General features: G+C 33.5%; 6 protein-coding genes across 6 annotated transcripts; 3 read left to right on the top strand and 3 right to left on the bottom strand.

The window, feature by feature from the left end:
* Window positions 1-180: 180 nt before the first annotated feature.
* mRpS17 (mitochondrial ribosomal protein S17) lies at window positions 181-1,120 on the top strand. The gene is made up of 2 exons (XM_069039551.1): window positions 181-504; window positions 560-1,120. The coding sequence occupies exons 1-2, from the start codon at window positions 385-387 to the stop codon at window positions 917-919; spliced, it is 480 nt and encodes a 159-aa protein (XP_068895652.1). The 5' UTR covers window positions 181-384; the 3' UTR covers window positions 920-1,120.
* Fcp1 (RNA polymerase II subunit A C-terminal domain phosphatase Fcp1) lies at window positions 1,110-5,248 on the bottom strand. The gene is made up of 5 exons (XM_069039546.1): window positions 4,925-5,248; window positions 4,720-4,873; window positions 4,297-4,667; window positions 1,757-2,993; window positions 1,110-1,706 (listed from the first exon to the last, which is right to left on the bottom strand). Exons 1-5 carry the CDS (start codon window positions 5,140-5,142, stop codon window positions 1,329-1,331), a joined length of 2,358 nt encoding a protein of 785 aa, XP_068895647.1. The 5' UTR covers window positions 5,143-5,248; the 3' UTR covers window positions 1,110-1,328.
* A 96-nt stretch (window positions 5,249-5,344) lies between these two features.
* On the bottom strand, window positions 5,345-7,250 carry Rab2 (RAS oncogene family member Rab2). The gene is made up of 4 exons (XM_069039549.1): window positions 7,092-7,250; window positions 6,488-6,803; window positions 6,201-6,381; window positions 5,345-6,008 (listed from the first exon to the last, which is right to left on the bottom strand). Exons 1-4 carry the CDS (start codon window positions 7,135-7,137, stop codon window positions 5,910-5,912), a joined length of 642 nt encoding a protein of 213 aa, XP_068895650.1. The 5' UTR covers window positions 7,138-7,250; the 3' UTR covers window positions 5,345-5,909.
* Window positions 7,251-8,211: 961 nt separating this feature from the next.
* Spase12 (Signal peptidase complex subunit Spase12) lies at window positions 8,212-8,913 on the bottom strand. Its single transcript, XM_069039552.1, has 3 exons — window positions 8,702-8,913; window positions 8,500-8,646; window positions 8,212-8,445 (listed from the first exon to the last, which is right to left on the bottom strand). The coding sequence occupies exons 1-3, from the start codon at window positions 8,732-8,734 to the stop codon at window positions 8,329-8,331; spliced, it is 297 nt and encodes a 98-aa protein (XP_068895653.1). The 5' UTR covers window positions 8,735-8,913; the 3' UTR covers window positions 8,212-8,328.
* A 762-nt stretch (window positions 8,914-9,675) lies between these two features.
* Window positions 9,676-11,880, top strand: LOC138124501 (BOS complex subunit NCLN). Its single transcript, XM_069039547.1, has 6 exons — window positions 9,676-9,962; window positions 10,050-10,564; window positions 10,620-10,829; window positions 10,883-11,287; window positions 11,339-11,559; window positions 11,614-11,880. Exons 1-6 carry the CDS (start codon window positions 9,797-9,799, stop codon window positions 11,753-11,755), a joined length of 1,659 nt encoding a protein of 552 aa, XP_068895648.1. The 5' UTR covers window positions 9,676-9,796; the 3' UTR covers window positions 11,756-11,880.
* Window positions 11,881-11,995: 115 nt separating this feature from the next.
* PMP34 (Peroxisomal Membrane Protein 34) lies at window positions 11,996-13,685 on the top strand. The gene is made up of 4 exons (XM_069039548.1): window positions 11,996-12,350; window positions 12,401-12,461; window positions 12,519-12,588; window positions 12,645-13,685. Exons 1-4 carry the CDS (start codon window positions 12,291-12,293, stop codon window positions 13,315-13,317), a joined length of 864 nt encoding a protein of 287 aa, XP_068895649.1. The 5' UTR covers window positions 11,996-12,290; the 3' UTR covers window positions 13,318-13,685.
* The last annotated feature ends 97 nt before the right edge of the window (window positions 13,686-13,782 follow it).

Raw genomic sequence — 13,782 nt, 5'->3', positions numbered from 1 at the left:
CATTACCAACTTAAACAGTCCTTCTTGATCACCTCGTAGAATGCAGTAGTGGTGGAAATTCAGAATTGAAACAGACTATAGTTTGTTACGGTACGGGCGTAATAAGTGAAGCGCACTTCAAATTTAGTAGGCCATGGTATGTATAACTTTTACTCCCTCTAGTGAGTGAAATACCAACTACCAATTTTACTTCCGTTCCGAACCGAATGTTCGAAACTTCGAATTTCTGTGCTTCGAATGTTCCGATACCGAATCACCAAAAAAGTGAAACACTGAAACGTAACACGCAAACACGTAACGTAACCGGCACTCCGATTTTGCTGCAATATAATTAAAAAGTTTCTTCTATACCTGTTTAAATTGTATCTTGAAAAAACAAATTAAATGTCTCTGCAAACCGTAGCAAAAACCTCCTTGTTGTTGGGACGTTGCGTTCCGTCTCTTAAATTAAATGCTTCAAAATTTAAGGTTAAGAGACTGGAATTGGATACAAATTTGTTAATGGTGTGCAGGTATAACTATTTTTATTTAACCTCATCTTTTGTAAACTTTATTTTAGTATTTTGGCAAGGAAGAATTTGTTTATGCTCATGATCCTCAAAAAATTTGCAAAACAGGTGATATAGTTTTAATTGAGCAACTTCCAGCGAAAATGACACGGCTAATCACACATACTGTTAAGAAGGTCGTTTATCCTCTTGGAGACATTACAGACCCCTTAACTGGAAAGAAAGTTATTTCTGGCAAATATCGAGATTATATTGATGCAGTAAATAAGGTGTATGGGGAATCAGAAGGTGCATTCAAATATGAAGATGCACCACCTAGAGGTTGGCAAGAGGATCAAAAAGATTTTACACATGTGGAAACTTACATTAAGTACCATGATTCAGGTGAAGATGATCCTTACGCTGTTTAAAGTTGTTGGAATAGTAGTGAAGAGTAAAATTGAAAGGACATGCATACAGGTGATACATTTTTCTATGAAAAAATTCATCTTAATGAACATTTAATTCAGAATCAGAAAAAAAATGTCAAAAAAACAGATTTCCCTGATAGAAAAACATATTGGTTCTTGTTACTTGTGAGTGTTAATAAAATAGCCAAAATCAATTGTCAACAGTCTTTATTTCAAAATCTTAAAATTTAAATTAAAATTAATTACAATTGTCTAGGTAATTAAAAAAAATAGCAGTAAAATTCAGCGCAACGTTGAACTATTCAGGTAACAGATTTTCACAATTATATTTAATTGTTACTATCTTAATACTGCATTTTCTAAAAAATATAAGATTTAAAAAATTAACTCTACATTTTTTCTTAAATAATTAATTATTTGACAAAAATTCTCTTTCAAGAGCAGCACCCATCATATTCCATTCTCCATCATCAACTTCATCTGGAGCTTCCACACTCCCATCACTGTCTTGCGAGTCTTGTTCTATATCTAATTCACTCTCTACCAATTCTCCTCTCCTAAATTTTATACTGGGCGATTCATCATCTTCTGTACTATTGTTAACATCATTTACAAGATTATTTTCCTCTCTCTTTCTCTTGTAGCCTTTTGGATATTCGCCAGTTAACGAATCTTCACTGCTACTGGTACTACTATTTTCTTCATTCTTCGTTAAATCAACTGCTGCTACTTTCGTCGACGTTTCATCTTCACTACTGTCGCTTTCGTCGTCCAAAATGTCTTCAACCTAATGCGAAAACGTCACTTAATAATTCAAAACGCGCTCACAAATTTTACCTCTTTATCCATGTCTGCTATGTCCGCACTTGAAAATGACATGAGCGGATTAATCGTGTCCATAAACCTACCGCTCGGCGTCCGTTTTCTCATGGCCGGCGTATTGTGTTCTGGATAATTTATTATGTGCTCTGGACTACTGCAATGTGGGGGCGGATGTCGGTTTTTTGAACCTTTACTGTTGAGCGCGAATATCTTCTCGTCGACGTGTTCCCACCTTTCCGCACACGACCACAACCAATCAGGTGTTACGATCTTTAAATTCTTCTTTCTCCTGCCGGCATTTACTTTGGCGGTTCCTGGCCGCACGGCTACTAAGTGTGTTGTATCTTCTTGGAGTTCTTGAGTCACTTCTGCCCCTAAACTTTTTGCTATTTGGTACGCTTTCGACTGTTCGAGTTTGATGTGAGTTGGAACCAGCCCACTGAACACTAACTTGCAGCCCTTTAAAACACGTCCTCTAACCATTGGAATCACTTTCTTTAAATCGGGTACTTCCCCCGACTCCATTTTATCATAATCTTCATAGAAAGCTTCGTGAATTCGTTTTAAAATATCTTCTAAATGCAAGAGGTAGTCATCAGAATCTTCAATTTCCACTAAATTATTTTCTTGGCATTTTATTCCACTTTGACTGTTTGCCTTCTCATCTAATTCATTTTTCATGTCTGCACTTGTTTTGGATTGATCTTGTTCTGAAGGCTTCTGACACTGTTCAGATGTTGTCTTTTCACACTGTTCAGATATTGCCTTTTTACACTGTTCTGATGTTGTCTTTTCACACTGTTCAGATGTTGCCTTTTCACACAGTTCAGATGATTTTTCGGAATTTTCTGCTGGAGCCTTTTCGTCTTTGTTTTCATTACTGTTGGCCGCATCGCCATTAATATTAGCTACTCTTAACGCATCTTCTTCAACATTGTTTTCTTTTTTTTCATCGGTTAAAATAATATTGTTTTTGTTTTCATTAAGCGTTTCACTGTGGTCGTCGGTTGTCGACTTGGTTTTATCACTGTTAACGTTCTGTTCGTTTATTTTGGAGTCTTTAACTCTTGTTAAATCAACACCTGCTTTATTGTCATTTTCATGCTTATCTAAGCCAGGTGGTGCATTAATATCACCCGTGTGTTGAAAGAAGTGGTAGGGTTTGACGTGTATCAAATTTGAAGCATTTGACCACACGTCTTCTCTATCGTCGATGATACACACCATGTTGTCGCCGCACGGAAATAACGCCCTGTTGAAACAAACAAACTTAGCACATCAAATTTATACTGTCAAACGTTTGTTAAATCAACAAATCTTCCAAACAAAATAAACACTAGTCTTTTGGTATCATCACCTTTTTTTATAATACTAAAACTCAAATAAAGAGGACTTCAGCTCCAAGACCTGATCTGGGTTGTTCCCCTTTCTTTCAAAAAAAAAGTACTCCATATATTAAACACCTATAATGTAAAAGGCCTTTGCACTTTGTTGTGTCATGATTGACAATTCATCTCAATAAAGCATTAAACATTACAAATATCTAGTAATGAACATAAAAGTTAAAACTATTTTAATTGTCATTATTGCATAGTTGGTTTTTTTTTTTACCTGAGTAAAGGAAAGAAGTTTTATTATTCTTGTTTAGATCAGTGTAAAATTCAAATCTTTTTCTTTTTAGTACCTTTTTTATTACAGCAAAATCAAATCTTGAAAACGTCAGCCAATTTCACGGCGTTATTTTGAAAAATACAAAAAATACAAAAACAAAACAGTGAAAAAAAATAGACAAAATCTATGTGTCCAAAAGCTTTTGCAGCGTTAATATAACTTTACTATGCAATGGTTAACTCAAAGTACAGATAAAACCTTCGATCATATACAGGATGTTTGAAAATTGCTAGTACAAAAAAATACTGGTAATTGGTGATGGTGAACTAAAGTCATCGGCAAATTTTTTTTTTTAATAAAAGTCCTCTAGTTTTCGAGATAAAAATTACTAAAAATTGGGTTAAAATTGTTAGTACCATTGTTAGTTGCCAAAATCTTGCAAAAAAATATTTATTTTTCATGTTGTATAGTCCTTCATTATCACGCTTGGTTACCAAGGTTTAAAAAATGCTGCCCCGCCTGAGGCGTAAAATATGCTGGGATAGGGTTACTCTATCCCTTTTGTTTAAAAAAATTAAAAATTGGTTTTTTGGATTTCTTAGGGCTTATAGATGCCACAGTTTTTTTTTTGTACTAGCAATTTTCAAACACCCGGTATATGATCGAAGGATAAAACTTATTTAAACCAGGGAATCACAACAAAAAAGTCACCAAAGTTACCAAATTTAGTTACTCAGGTCAAAAAAAAATCTACTGTATTTGCAGTTTGGCAGTATTTTAGAATAAAATTAATAGTGTGGCTAATAATTCATGAATTCTAATATTTTTTAGTTAATCTCTGTTTCTGGAGATGTAAATACAAATTTATTTTTTTTTATAATAATTAATATTTGTTATTTACTTAATTGTGTAAATTTATAAATGTATGAGATTTGGATGCTTACTTTAAATTGGCCTTTTTACTAGTTGGATCAAAACATTCATCCCTGGACAGAATGCGATTTGAGAAAAACTTCTGGTCACCATCTAAAAATGCTGCAATCATGTGTGCATAATTCCTTGCTCCAAAAGTGCAAATATGCAATTCAAACAATGGATAAATATTATTTAAAAACTCATGTGTTCTAGGCCTCAGTCTTGTATAATACCAGGGAGAATTGGGGCCATACAATTGAAAATGGTACACATCTTTAATGTTTGGCTGTATGTTATCATTAGTTGTGTGAATTAAGGTCTGATCTAAATCAACCAGTAAAACAAGTTTTCGATCTTTAATCAATCGTTCAGCATCTGCTTTACCCAGCTTTTGTGCCAACTGAAAAAACACTTTTAGAGCAAGTTGCACCATTAACTCAATAAAAATGTACCTCTTCACTGACTTTCAAATCAGGAATGGCATGAACCATGGGAACTGAGGCGGTAATAGTAACGTCATTTTTCCGAAGATCTGTGCCGCATTCAGCACACATATCGTTCATAACCGTCGGATGTGTACATTCTTTGAGTTCACACAAGGATTCTCTAAAAACTTAATCATTCAATTTGGCGCGAGATTTTAAAATTGTTGCTTACCCTGGATTGACAATGGCGCCTTCCTGCGCCACAATCTTATGAATTGTACCGGCCTGTGTTACCTTTAATTTACGTTGTTCCTCCTTAGAAGCCCCATCAAAGTCATACAGAAGGATTACTCTACCGATTGAAACAGTGCTTCCCTCGCTTACTTTCCACTTTAAAATTTTTATAGGTTTTGTTTGTTGCTGTGATATGCACATCGTTTTTTCCGCCATCTTGAACGGAAACAGCTTCACTCATGAGCGCCGATACGCTATTTGATTGGACAACATTGCACTTTTCCGCTGAGCTACCAACCAAACGGGTTCGTGGACGCGGATTTTTTCGAATTCTATAACATTCCAACGTCCAACACTTCGTTACATTGTGTTTTGTTACTTCCGCGATCGGTCACTAACAATAAGATAAGAGAAAAGATAAATGGCAATACAACTTATATTTGATTATATTATTTGAAGCTTACATAAAAAATTACGTTTTACAATACAAATTTATTTACTTTCATGAGAGGTACACTACACTTTTTTATCGATTAGGAATAATAAAATATGCAAAGAAACACACCATAACACACTAGTATCACCATAAAAAAAAAAACAACAACAAAAACAATAACTGTTTTGGAAATTAAGTTAGAGCGTGTTTGGAGAAGTTTCTTATTTGGTACTCTACAAAATATGAAATAAAAACAATAAATATGTGATCTGTATTATCAGACTAACTATGCGACACTCTTAAAATAATCACAATAATATTTTCATTACATAAATTAGTGGGTACCAATATCACCATATGTATCAAAATATTTTGAATGTTTCTCCATCTAACACTGGTGAACAATAATGTAAAGTGCAAATTTGCTAAGTTGGAAGATATCAGATCATTAATTTATGTAATAAACCTGTGCAGTCACTTTCAGTAATTCTTTAAACAGGGTTTTCTATCTTACACATAATCAAACCCATAAGACAGATAAATAATTTTAACAGCAACTAGAACCCTGAGAGCCACCTGCACCACCTGCTCCTGGCAGTGATGGATTTGTGGGAGAGTGTTGAGGACCAATCTTGATACCATTTGCCTAAAACAGTAAATCATTAAATTACTTAAATTTCTACTGAACTGACAAGGAGTATTCAAACTTTAACCAAGTATTGATTATTTTCAAAGGTCTACACAATCAAGTTGTTAACATTTAGAAAATGTCAATTTAAAAGGCATCATTTAAAATATAGTCAACAGAGCAGAAACATAGAGAAAAAAATTAATTCACCTCATTATTAATGTCAAAAACACCCTCCTGTATTTTTTCATAAATCTCTTTTGCAGTATTTATGAATGCCTCTTCAACATTGGCTGCAGTTTTTGCTGAAGTTTCCATAAAGACTAGTCCATGTTCTCTAGCAAAAGCTTCACCTTCTTCTTTCTTAACTTCTCGTCTGCTTTCAAGATCACTAAAAGAAGAACAATCTTCACTGGTGATTTAAAAATATACTTATGTAGAAAAAACATAACTTGACTTAAAAACTTATAAAACCTGTAACTGTTAAAAGATAATACCTTTTGTTTCCGATCAACATGATCACCATATTCGAATTGGAATGTTGGCGTGCATCATCAAGCCAGGTAGTCAGATGATTGAAAGTTTCCCTTCTTGTAATGTCATAAACTAAAAGAGCTCCAGCAGCTCCTCGATAATAAGATCGAGTAATAGATCTAAAGGCTTCTTGACCTGCTGTATCCCATATTTGTAACTTAATTTGTTTTCCATCAATAGTGATCATTCGAGCTCCAAATTCAACACCAATTGTTAAATCATGAACTGGTTGGAACCTTTTGTCTGTGAACTGTAGTAACAAGCATGATTTTCCAACACCTAAAAACATGATTGTTTACTCTGTGGTTGATAAGAATTATCAATAGGCCCTTAAAAATTGATTGGTGTTACCAATCAGTTCAATACTTGTGCTTTCTTCTGGTGAAAGAAATCACAAGACAATATCTATATTTTTCAAAAGGTGAACGTTAAATTTTAAAAACATCAACAGATTAGACCTTGACACCTCTCCAAGATGAATAATATATTGTTACAACATGCAAAATATAAGAAAATTTACGGCAGAAGTCACAACTTGTCTTCATTAATACTTCAAGTGGTACATACCTGTGTCACCTATTATAATATACTTAAACAAATATGCGTAAGACATTTTTGCCACTGAAAAACTATATCCTAAGGAATTGTTTCACTGATTACCAACGAGAATATCAACTTCGTAAAAAGATGACAGCTGTCTGCCGAACGTCATCCCCTGATGCGCTTCAGCTTTTTGCGCAGCAAACAAAGCCGCCTCCGCATTGGTCAATAATAGTGGAATTTCAAAATAAAACTCAATGTTTAGTATTAAAACTCTCATTAACAAACATATTCTTTAATTCTGATGTTCCTGTCGTTGTTTCACTGATTTTAATCATTCCATTACGTTTTTATAAATAAATTAGGATTTGCATTTTGTTCGATGGCAACACTGTGTAGTGGCAAATTCAAATAAAGAATATGACAAGACACTTCCGATTTTTATAGTGTTCATTTAAGGTAGCTAAAAAATATCAGGAGTATATCACAAATCAACTAAGAAAGTTTAAATCCTTTGGGCAAAGTTCGACATGTATTTAGTTCTCGATGCCCCCGTGGATATTTCAGTATCGACCGCAACCGGAAACTTCATTACCACCAGTTAAAGCAAAGCACACAAGAGTTGATTTGGTTCAATTTTTGTGTTTGACGCACAATTCGCAATCTTTTCCTGGGTACTTTAGCCAGCGATTGCAGAGTTAGTGGTTATAACTACATATAGAAAAATTTTGAGAAACAGTCAAAATACTTTCTAATAAAATAAACTGTTGCCACAGAATCAATCGCCATTTTTAAAAAGTTCTTGGGTGGAACTAACACCTTATTAAATATAATCATTTCTGATGTTTTTATTTGATTGAATTTATGGTGCATTTAATAACAACTTTTAAAATAATTATGGTCTACCTACTTGCATAATAGAACAAAAAACCTGTATCAAATTGTTGGCATGAACGCAATTATAAAAACTTTCACAAAAACTGAATACATATAAGAAACACTTTATACAAATGACGTTTATGGAGCATTAAGATTTGAAACTGGGCTAGCCACTCAACCACACTAATTACTGGTCAAGAAACGCAAAAACGCTTTATACTTCATTAAGACTTAAGAGTGAAAGGATATGCAGACAGATGATTTCAAATTAAATCTTAACTATAATGTATTATTTTTAATCCAACCTGATCAAAACATCTTGTTTTTAAAATACCAGTTTCAAATAATTTATGACTTGATATCAAAAACCAACATATATACATATTTATTTTTTCTTTCCTTTTTTCAGTCCATCCTTATTCAGATTTCCATCATTTCCATCTCTTGCAGGTTGCCAATTTAATGGTTTTCTGCGGTACATTGGCCAAGGTGGAATGGTAATCTACAAGGTGCATGTATGATTAATAAAATTTACCAAAAATATTTGCAGTTTTACTAGAGCAGCTAAAACAAATCCAGCTCCCAAAATATAAACTGTTTGTGAAAACTGTTGAATAATATAACCCCAGACCAAACCTACAGCTCCGAAAAGGGTTATAATAATGCGAGACAATTTTTCGGCGGTGGCTTGACCCTCAAAATCCTAAAGCATGGTACAAGTAAGTTTTACATAATGGTAAAACACTTCAAACATTTACCATGTGTGTAGGAATTGCTTGTAAAAAATTCATATTTGTAATTATTCAAAACAAGTATTTTATAATGGGAAAATCTACAACTAGGAAAAATGGAATTGTATTTGAATTTACTATCAGAAATTATGTGAAAAATAATAACCAACAACACAATATTTCAACACACGTCAAATGTGTCTGCGACAGCAATCTGCGTCAAGCCGTCAAATGTCAACTTTGGTGTCAACTGTGCGAGAATGCATTTAGCGCACAGCCAAAGCACTGGCACATCTACGTCGGCGCGTGATCAGAAATTGCGACGGCCTCAGATATCAGGTTCAAACGTGCAAAATAATAGTTCTTTTCGATATAAGGACGCTGTTACATCATTTTTCAGGTCAGGTCAGGTCAGGTCAGGTCACGTCAGGTGTAGTCGGCGTTTTAATTTTCAATATTTAAAATCGGCGCTTAAACAGTTAGGGGGGACCGTGCTTCAGCTATGCGCTAAATGCATTCTCGCTCGCGTCAATGTCAACAAACCACGTCAACATTGCGATTGCGCATAAGCGAGCTTGTCAAACGCAACACAACTTACACAGCGCAACAAAGAGAAGCCAATAATAAAAAAAAATGCTTTTTTGTATTTTTCTTTTAAATTGTTGAAATTTTAATTTGCCAAAAGAATACACTACACACTACAAATGGTTAGTTGGACCTACGTTATCCAGAAATAAAATCTCAAAGATTAAATTTAATGATAGACTATTAGCGAGGGTGTCAGCTAAATAGTAAATACGTATAAAGTCAAAATTAAAGGCTCCAAATATCTTAAAATCTTTAAAATTAGCTTGTCGTTTCGTTTTGACAAGTTGTGACATTTATCAAAATCCGTTCACACAGGAGAAAATTCAAATTTTGACAACAAAAAACAAATTTTTTAGACGACGCGGCTGACGGGAACAGGCAAACAGTAAAACACGTTGGTCGCGCGGGTTGCATAAGTAGCGCTAGTATTAATTATTCATTTTGATTCATTTCATCCTCATCAATTCGTTGTAAAAGTGTCATGCTTTATCATATTTAAACATTTTGTGTATTTTGTAAATAAAACAAACAAAAATGTGGTTAGAAGAGGCCGAGGAATTGTTTAAAGGATACTTACCATATTACGTTTTAATAGTTTTACCAATTTTTATTATAATATCGCCAGCAAACCCAGTTTCAGCATCACATGAATTTCCTGTGTATAGAATGCAGCATTTTGATTTACACGGAATAGCTCACGGTATTAGAATTATTAATGTATTGGATCGATCATTATAAATATTAATATAAGTTAATCGTGAATTGAGGTTATGTTCTCATATTTTAGGTTCAAGAAGTGCCGCAGTTAACCTAGAGGCGAGATCCTTAACAAGTTGGAGTACATCTCGCCATTGTATAATTTCTAAACTACAAGATTTGACAATAGATCATTTTCGTAACATCAGAACAAAGGCAGGAGCTTTATTAGTTGTATTACCGAATGATCTGTCAAGACTCAATTTTGAAGAAAAACAACATCTTTTGTTGCTTGAACATGCCATGTTAGCTCAAGAAATTTCAATTCCTGTGTACTTTGCAACTTGGACATCTGAACTGGAGAATATTTTAGATGAAGTATCACAGAATGTAGTGCCTAATGACATGAGCAAGTCAGCAGCAGAAGCAATGTTTAGTTCGGTAGCTGCAAATGGATATCAATTTGTGGTTTCACCAGGTACCACCAGTATTAAGCAGGATGTTAAAGTTGCCACCATTCAAGGATATCTCTCAGGATACAGTCAAGAAGGCAAAATTCCTACAATTGCTATTATTGCACATTATGATAGCTTTGGTGTGGCCCCTGTGAGTGAGTTTAATCTTTAAAATCTTTATATTTGACATATTGCTATTCCAACAGAATTTATCATTTGGTGCTGATTCAAATGGATCCGGTGTTGTAATACTTTTGGAATTAGTTCGATTATTTTCTAATTTATATTCTGATCCTAAAACTCGAGGAAAATATAATTTAGTTTTTCTTCTTACGGGTGGAGGTAAAGTCAATTATCAGGGAAGTAAAAAATGGCTTGAAGATCAACTGGATGCCTTAGATGGCTCAATTATTCAAGTAAACTGTTAACTAATTTAGAGATTGTATAATTAATTGATTCCAATTTGTAGGATGCATCCTTTGTTATGTGTTTAGACACCTTATCTTCTGGAGATTCGCTTTACATGCATGTTTCTAAACCTCCAAAGGATGGATCACCTGCATCTTTGTTTTTTAAGGAACTGAAAACAGCAGCAGATCAGTTCCCTGGTACTACAGTAGATGGAGTTCACAAAAAAATTAACTTGGCAGAGGATATCTTAGCATGGGAACATGAAAGATACAGCATTAGAAGACTGCCTGCATTTACACTTTCTACTTTGAAAAGTCACAGAGAATTAATGAGAGGAACTATCTTAGATACAAGAAAAAACTTGAATACTGACAAGTTAATGCAAAATACAAAAGTTATTGCAGAAGCTTTAGCTAATTACATATATAATACATCTCTGGGTGAAATTTTTGGTGATTCTTTGGTGTGCTTGCAAGTAATGATAACAAACTATTTGTAATTGTCGATTTTTTAGAATGTGGACAAGAATTATGTGGAGGCCTGGTTAAACTACTTAACATCTCACCCACGTTCTCCACAACTTTTAAGTAATAAGGATAATACTCTAGTCACCTTTTTAAAGGAAAATTTTAACAAATATCTTAGAGATGTCAAAGTGTCTTATGCAATTCCTGATAAAAGAGATCCTGATTTTCTTTTTTACGATGTCACAAAGGGAATTGTTAATGTATATAGGTAAAGTATTTGAATTTTACAGTTATTTTTTACTCATGTTTGCACGTTTTGCAGTGTTAAACCAGCAATATTTGACCTTGTTCTAACTCTGGCAATAATTCTATACTTAGGAACTGTGTATGTGCTTGTACAAAAATTTCCACTTCTATATTCCACTGCTTGTTCTTTAACCTCCAATAAAATAAAGCAGAATTGAGTATTCAAGTTGCCAAATTGTACTTCATAGTTGTATCCTTCAATTATAAATTGATAATGAAGTTGTATTAGATTATTTTCGTTGTTATGTTTGCGATATTTTCAATAAATTCAGTTGTAATTTTATGCTCTATTTATGAACATTAAATTCCCGTTCAATATTTACTGATAATTTGCGAACAACCTTGGCAATTTTGTTATCTATTTATTTAACTAATTAATAACGGGAACGCGCATTGCGTGAGGTTGAAAGTTCATTGCTTATAAACGATGAACGGATGTTTATCGACGTCTACGTTTATTAGTACTCCGTGCATTTATGCCTCGAGTGGCCCCCACTGCCCAACGATCATCCGATGACCACTTTCGTTGTGGAGTAACATAACCTTACTTTTAATTTTCATGTTAACTTTTTTTTACCGCATACCCACTTAAAGTTAAAAAGTTGGTTGTCATTGTGTGTAGTTTTAAGTGATAACTGATAACTTCTGAAGACGGACTTCGTAATTTAGAAGTCGTAAAATATTTGAGAAAAAATGGCGAAAAAGAGTATCTTTAATTATGAAACGTTGGTTCATGCAACCGCTGGGGCTGCGGTAAATACAAAAAAATTGTATTATGTGTTGTATTAACTTTTTTTATACAGGGAAGTATTGTGGCAATGTCAGTTATGTATCCATTAGATAACATCAAGTTTAGAATGCAGTGTAGGTTTTTAATTATATTTTTTATTAAAATTAATATAATTATACACATTTTTGCAGTAGAAGATAGTGCAGTAACAGGAAAAACACCAGTTGAAGCATTAATTTATATTTTAAAAAAGGAGGGAATGTGAGAATGGTTTTAATTGATTAAATTGGATTTATTAATTTATGATATTTTTGCAGTGAAGGTCTGTATCGAGGAATTAAACCAGCCTTAACTACTTTGGGTGTGTCCAATTTTATATATTTTTATGCGTTTCATGGCCTCAAATCGCTAAAATTAAATAACTGTGTGAACCCTACTCAGACTGACCTCGTGCTGAGTATAGTAGCAGGTGTAATCAATGTAATAACAACCAATCCACTATGGGTTGTCAACAGCAGACTAAAAATAAACAAGGAGCTTTATTTTTCTGGATTGTTGGATGGACTTTTTCACATTGGCAGCACAGAAGGAATTAAAGCTTTATGGTCGAGTCTTGGCCCATCACTATTACTTGTGTCAAATCCTGCAATTAATTTTACTGTATATGAGGCATTGAAACGTCGAACTTTGTCAAAAACTGCACTTTCATTTTTTATTATGGGAGCAGTCTCAAAAGCAATATCCACTATAGTAACTTATCCACTTCAAGTAGCACAAACAAGGCAGAGATACAACAGGGATGCTAAAATGAATACAGCAGCGCTCTTGTTGGATATGGTAAAAAAGAATGGGCCATCTGCTCTGTATCAGGGATTAGAAGCTAAGCTGTTACAAACAATTCTTTCTTCAGCTTTAATGTTTATGACCTATGAAAAGATTGCACAGTTTGTTTTTACATTGCTCATGACAAATAAGAAGGTAGCATCTTAATAAATTTAATTTTATTTCCAGTATGGGTGTAAGAATACTGTGATAATGTAATTAAATAATAGTTTTTTTTTTATAATGAGTGTAGATAAACAGTTTATTCTGCATTTTTAAAAATATTTAATTGTTACACATTTTGAAATACACTATAAACTGTATGTCTAAAATTCAGCTTTTAATAGGATTTTTATTGCCAAACAGCAGGTTTCAGGGATCTAGTCATTAGAGGAAAATGTTTATAATGCGATTTACAACTTTTCTACTGGTGTAATTAATCAAATTGAACTTGTTAAATTGTTGATAAAATGGGAAACTGAAAACTATAACAACAGATGTAATATGTTTTTTAATAAATCAATGAAACAGTTTAATCTTCTTTGTAAAAAAAGAGAACATTTCTATGTAGTGCATTAAATTGGAACATTCCTGCAGTATGAAATTTAATTGGATCTAATTTTGGCGCCACAA

The sequence above is a fragment of the Tenebrio molitor genome, chromosome 2 (assembly GCF_963966145.1).
Source record: "Tenebrio molitor chromosome 2, icTenMoli1.1, whole genome shotgun sequence".
In the NCBI taxonomy this organism is placed as follows: domain Eukaryota; kingdom Metazoa; phylum Arthropoda; class Insecta; order Coleoptera; family Tenebrionidae; genus Tenebrio; species Tenebrio molitor.
The sequence above is the reverse complement of the archived record's forward strand: the minus strand, read 5'-3'. Positions and strand labels throughout refer to the sequence as shown.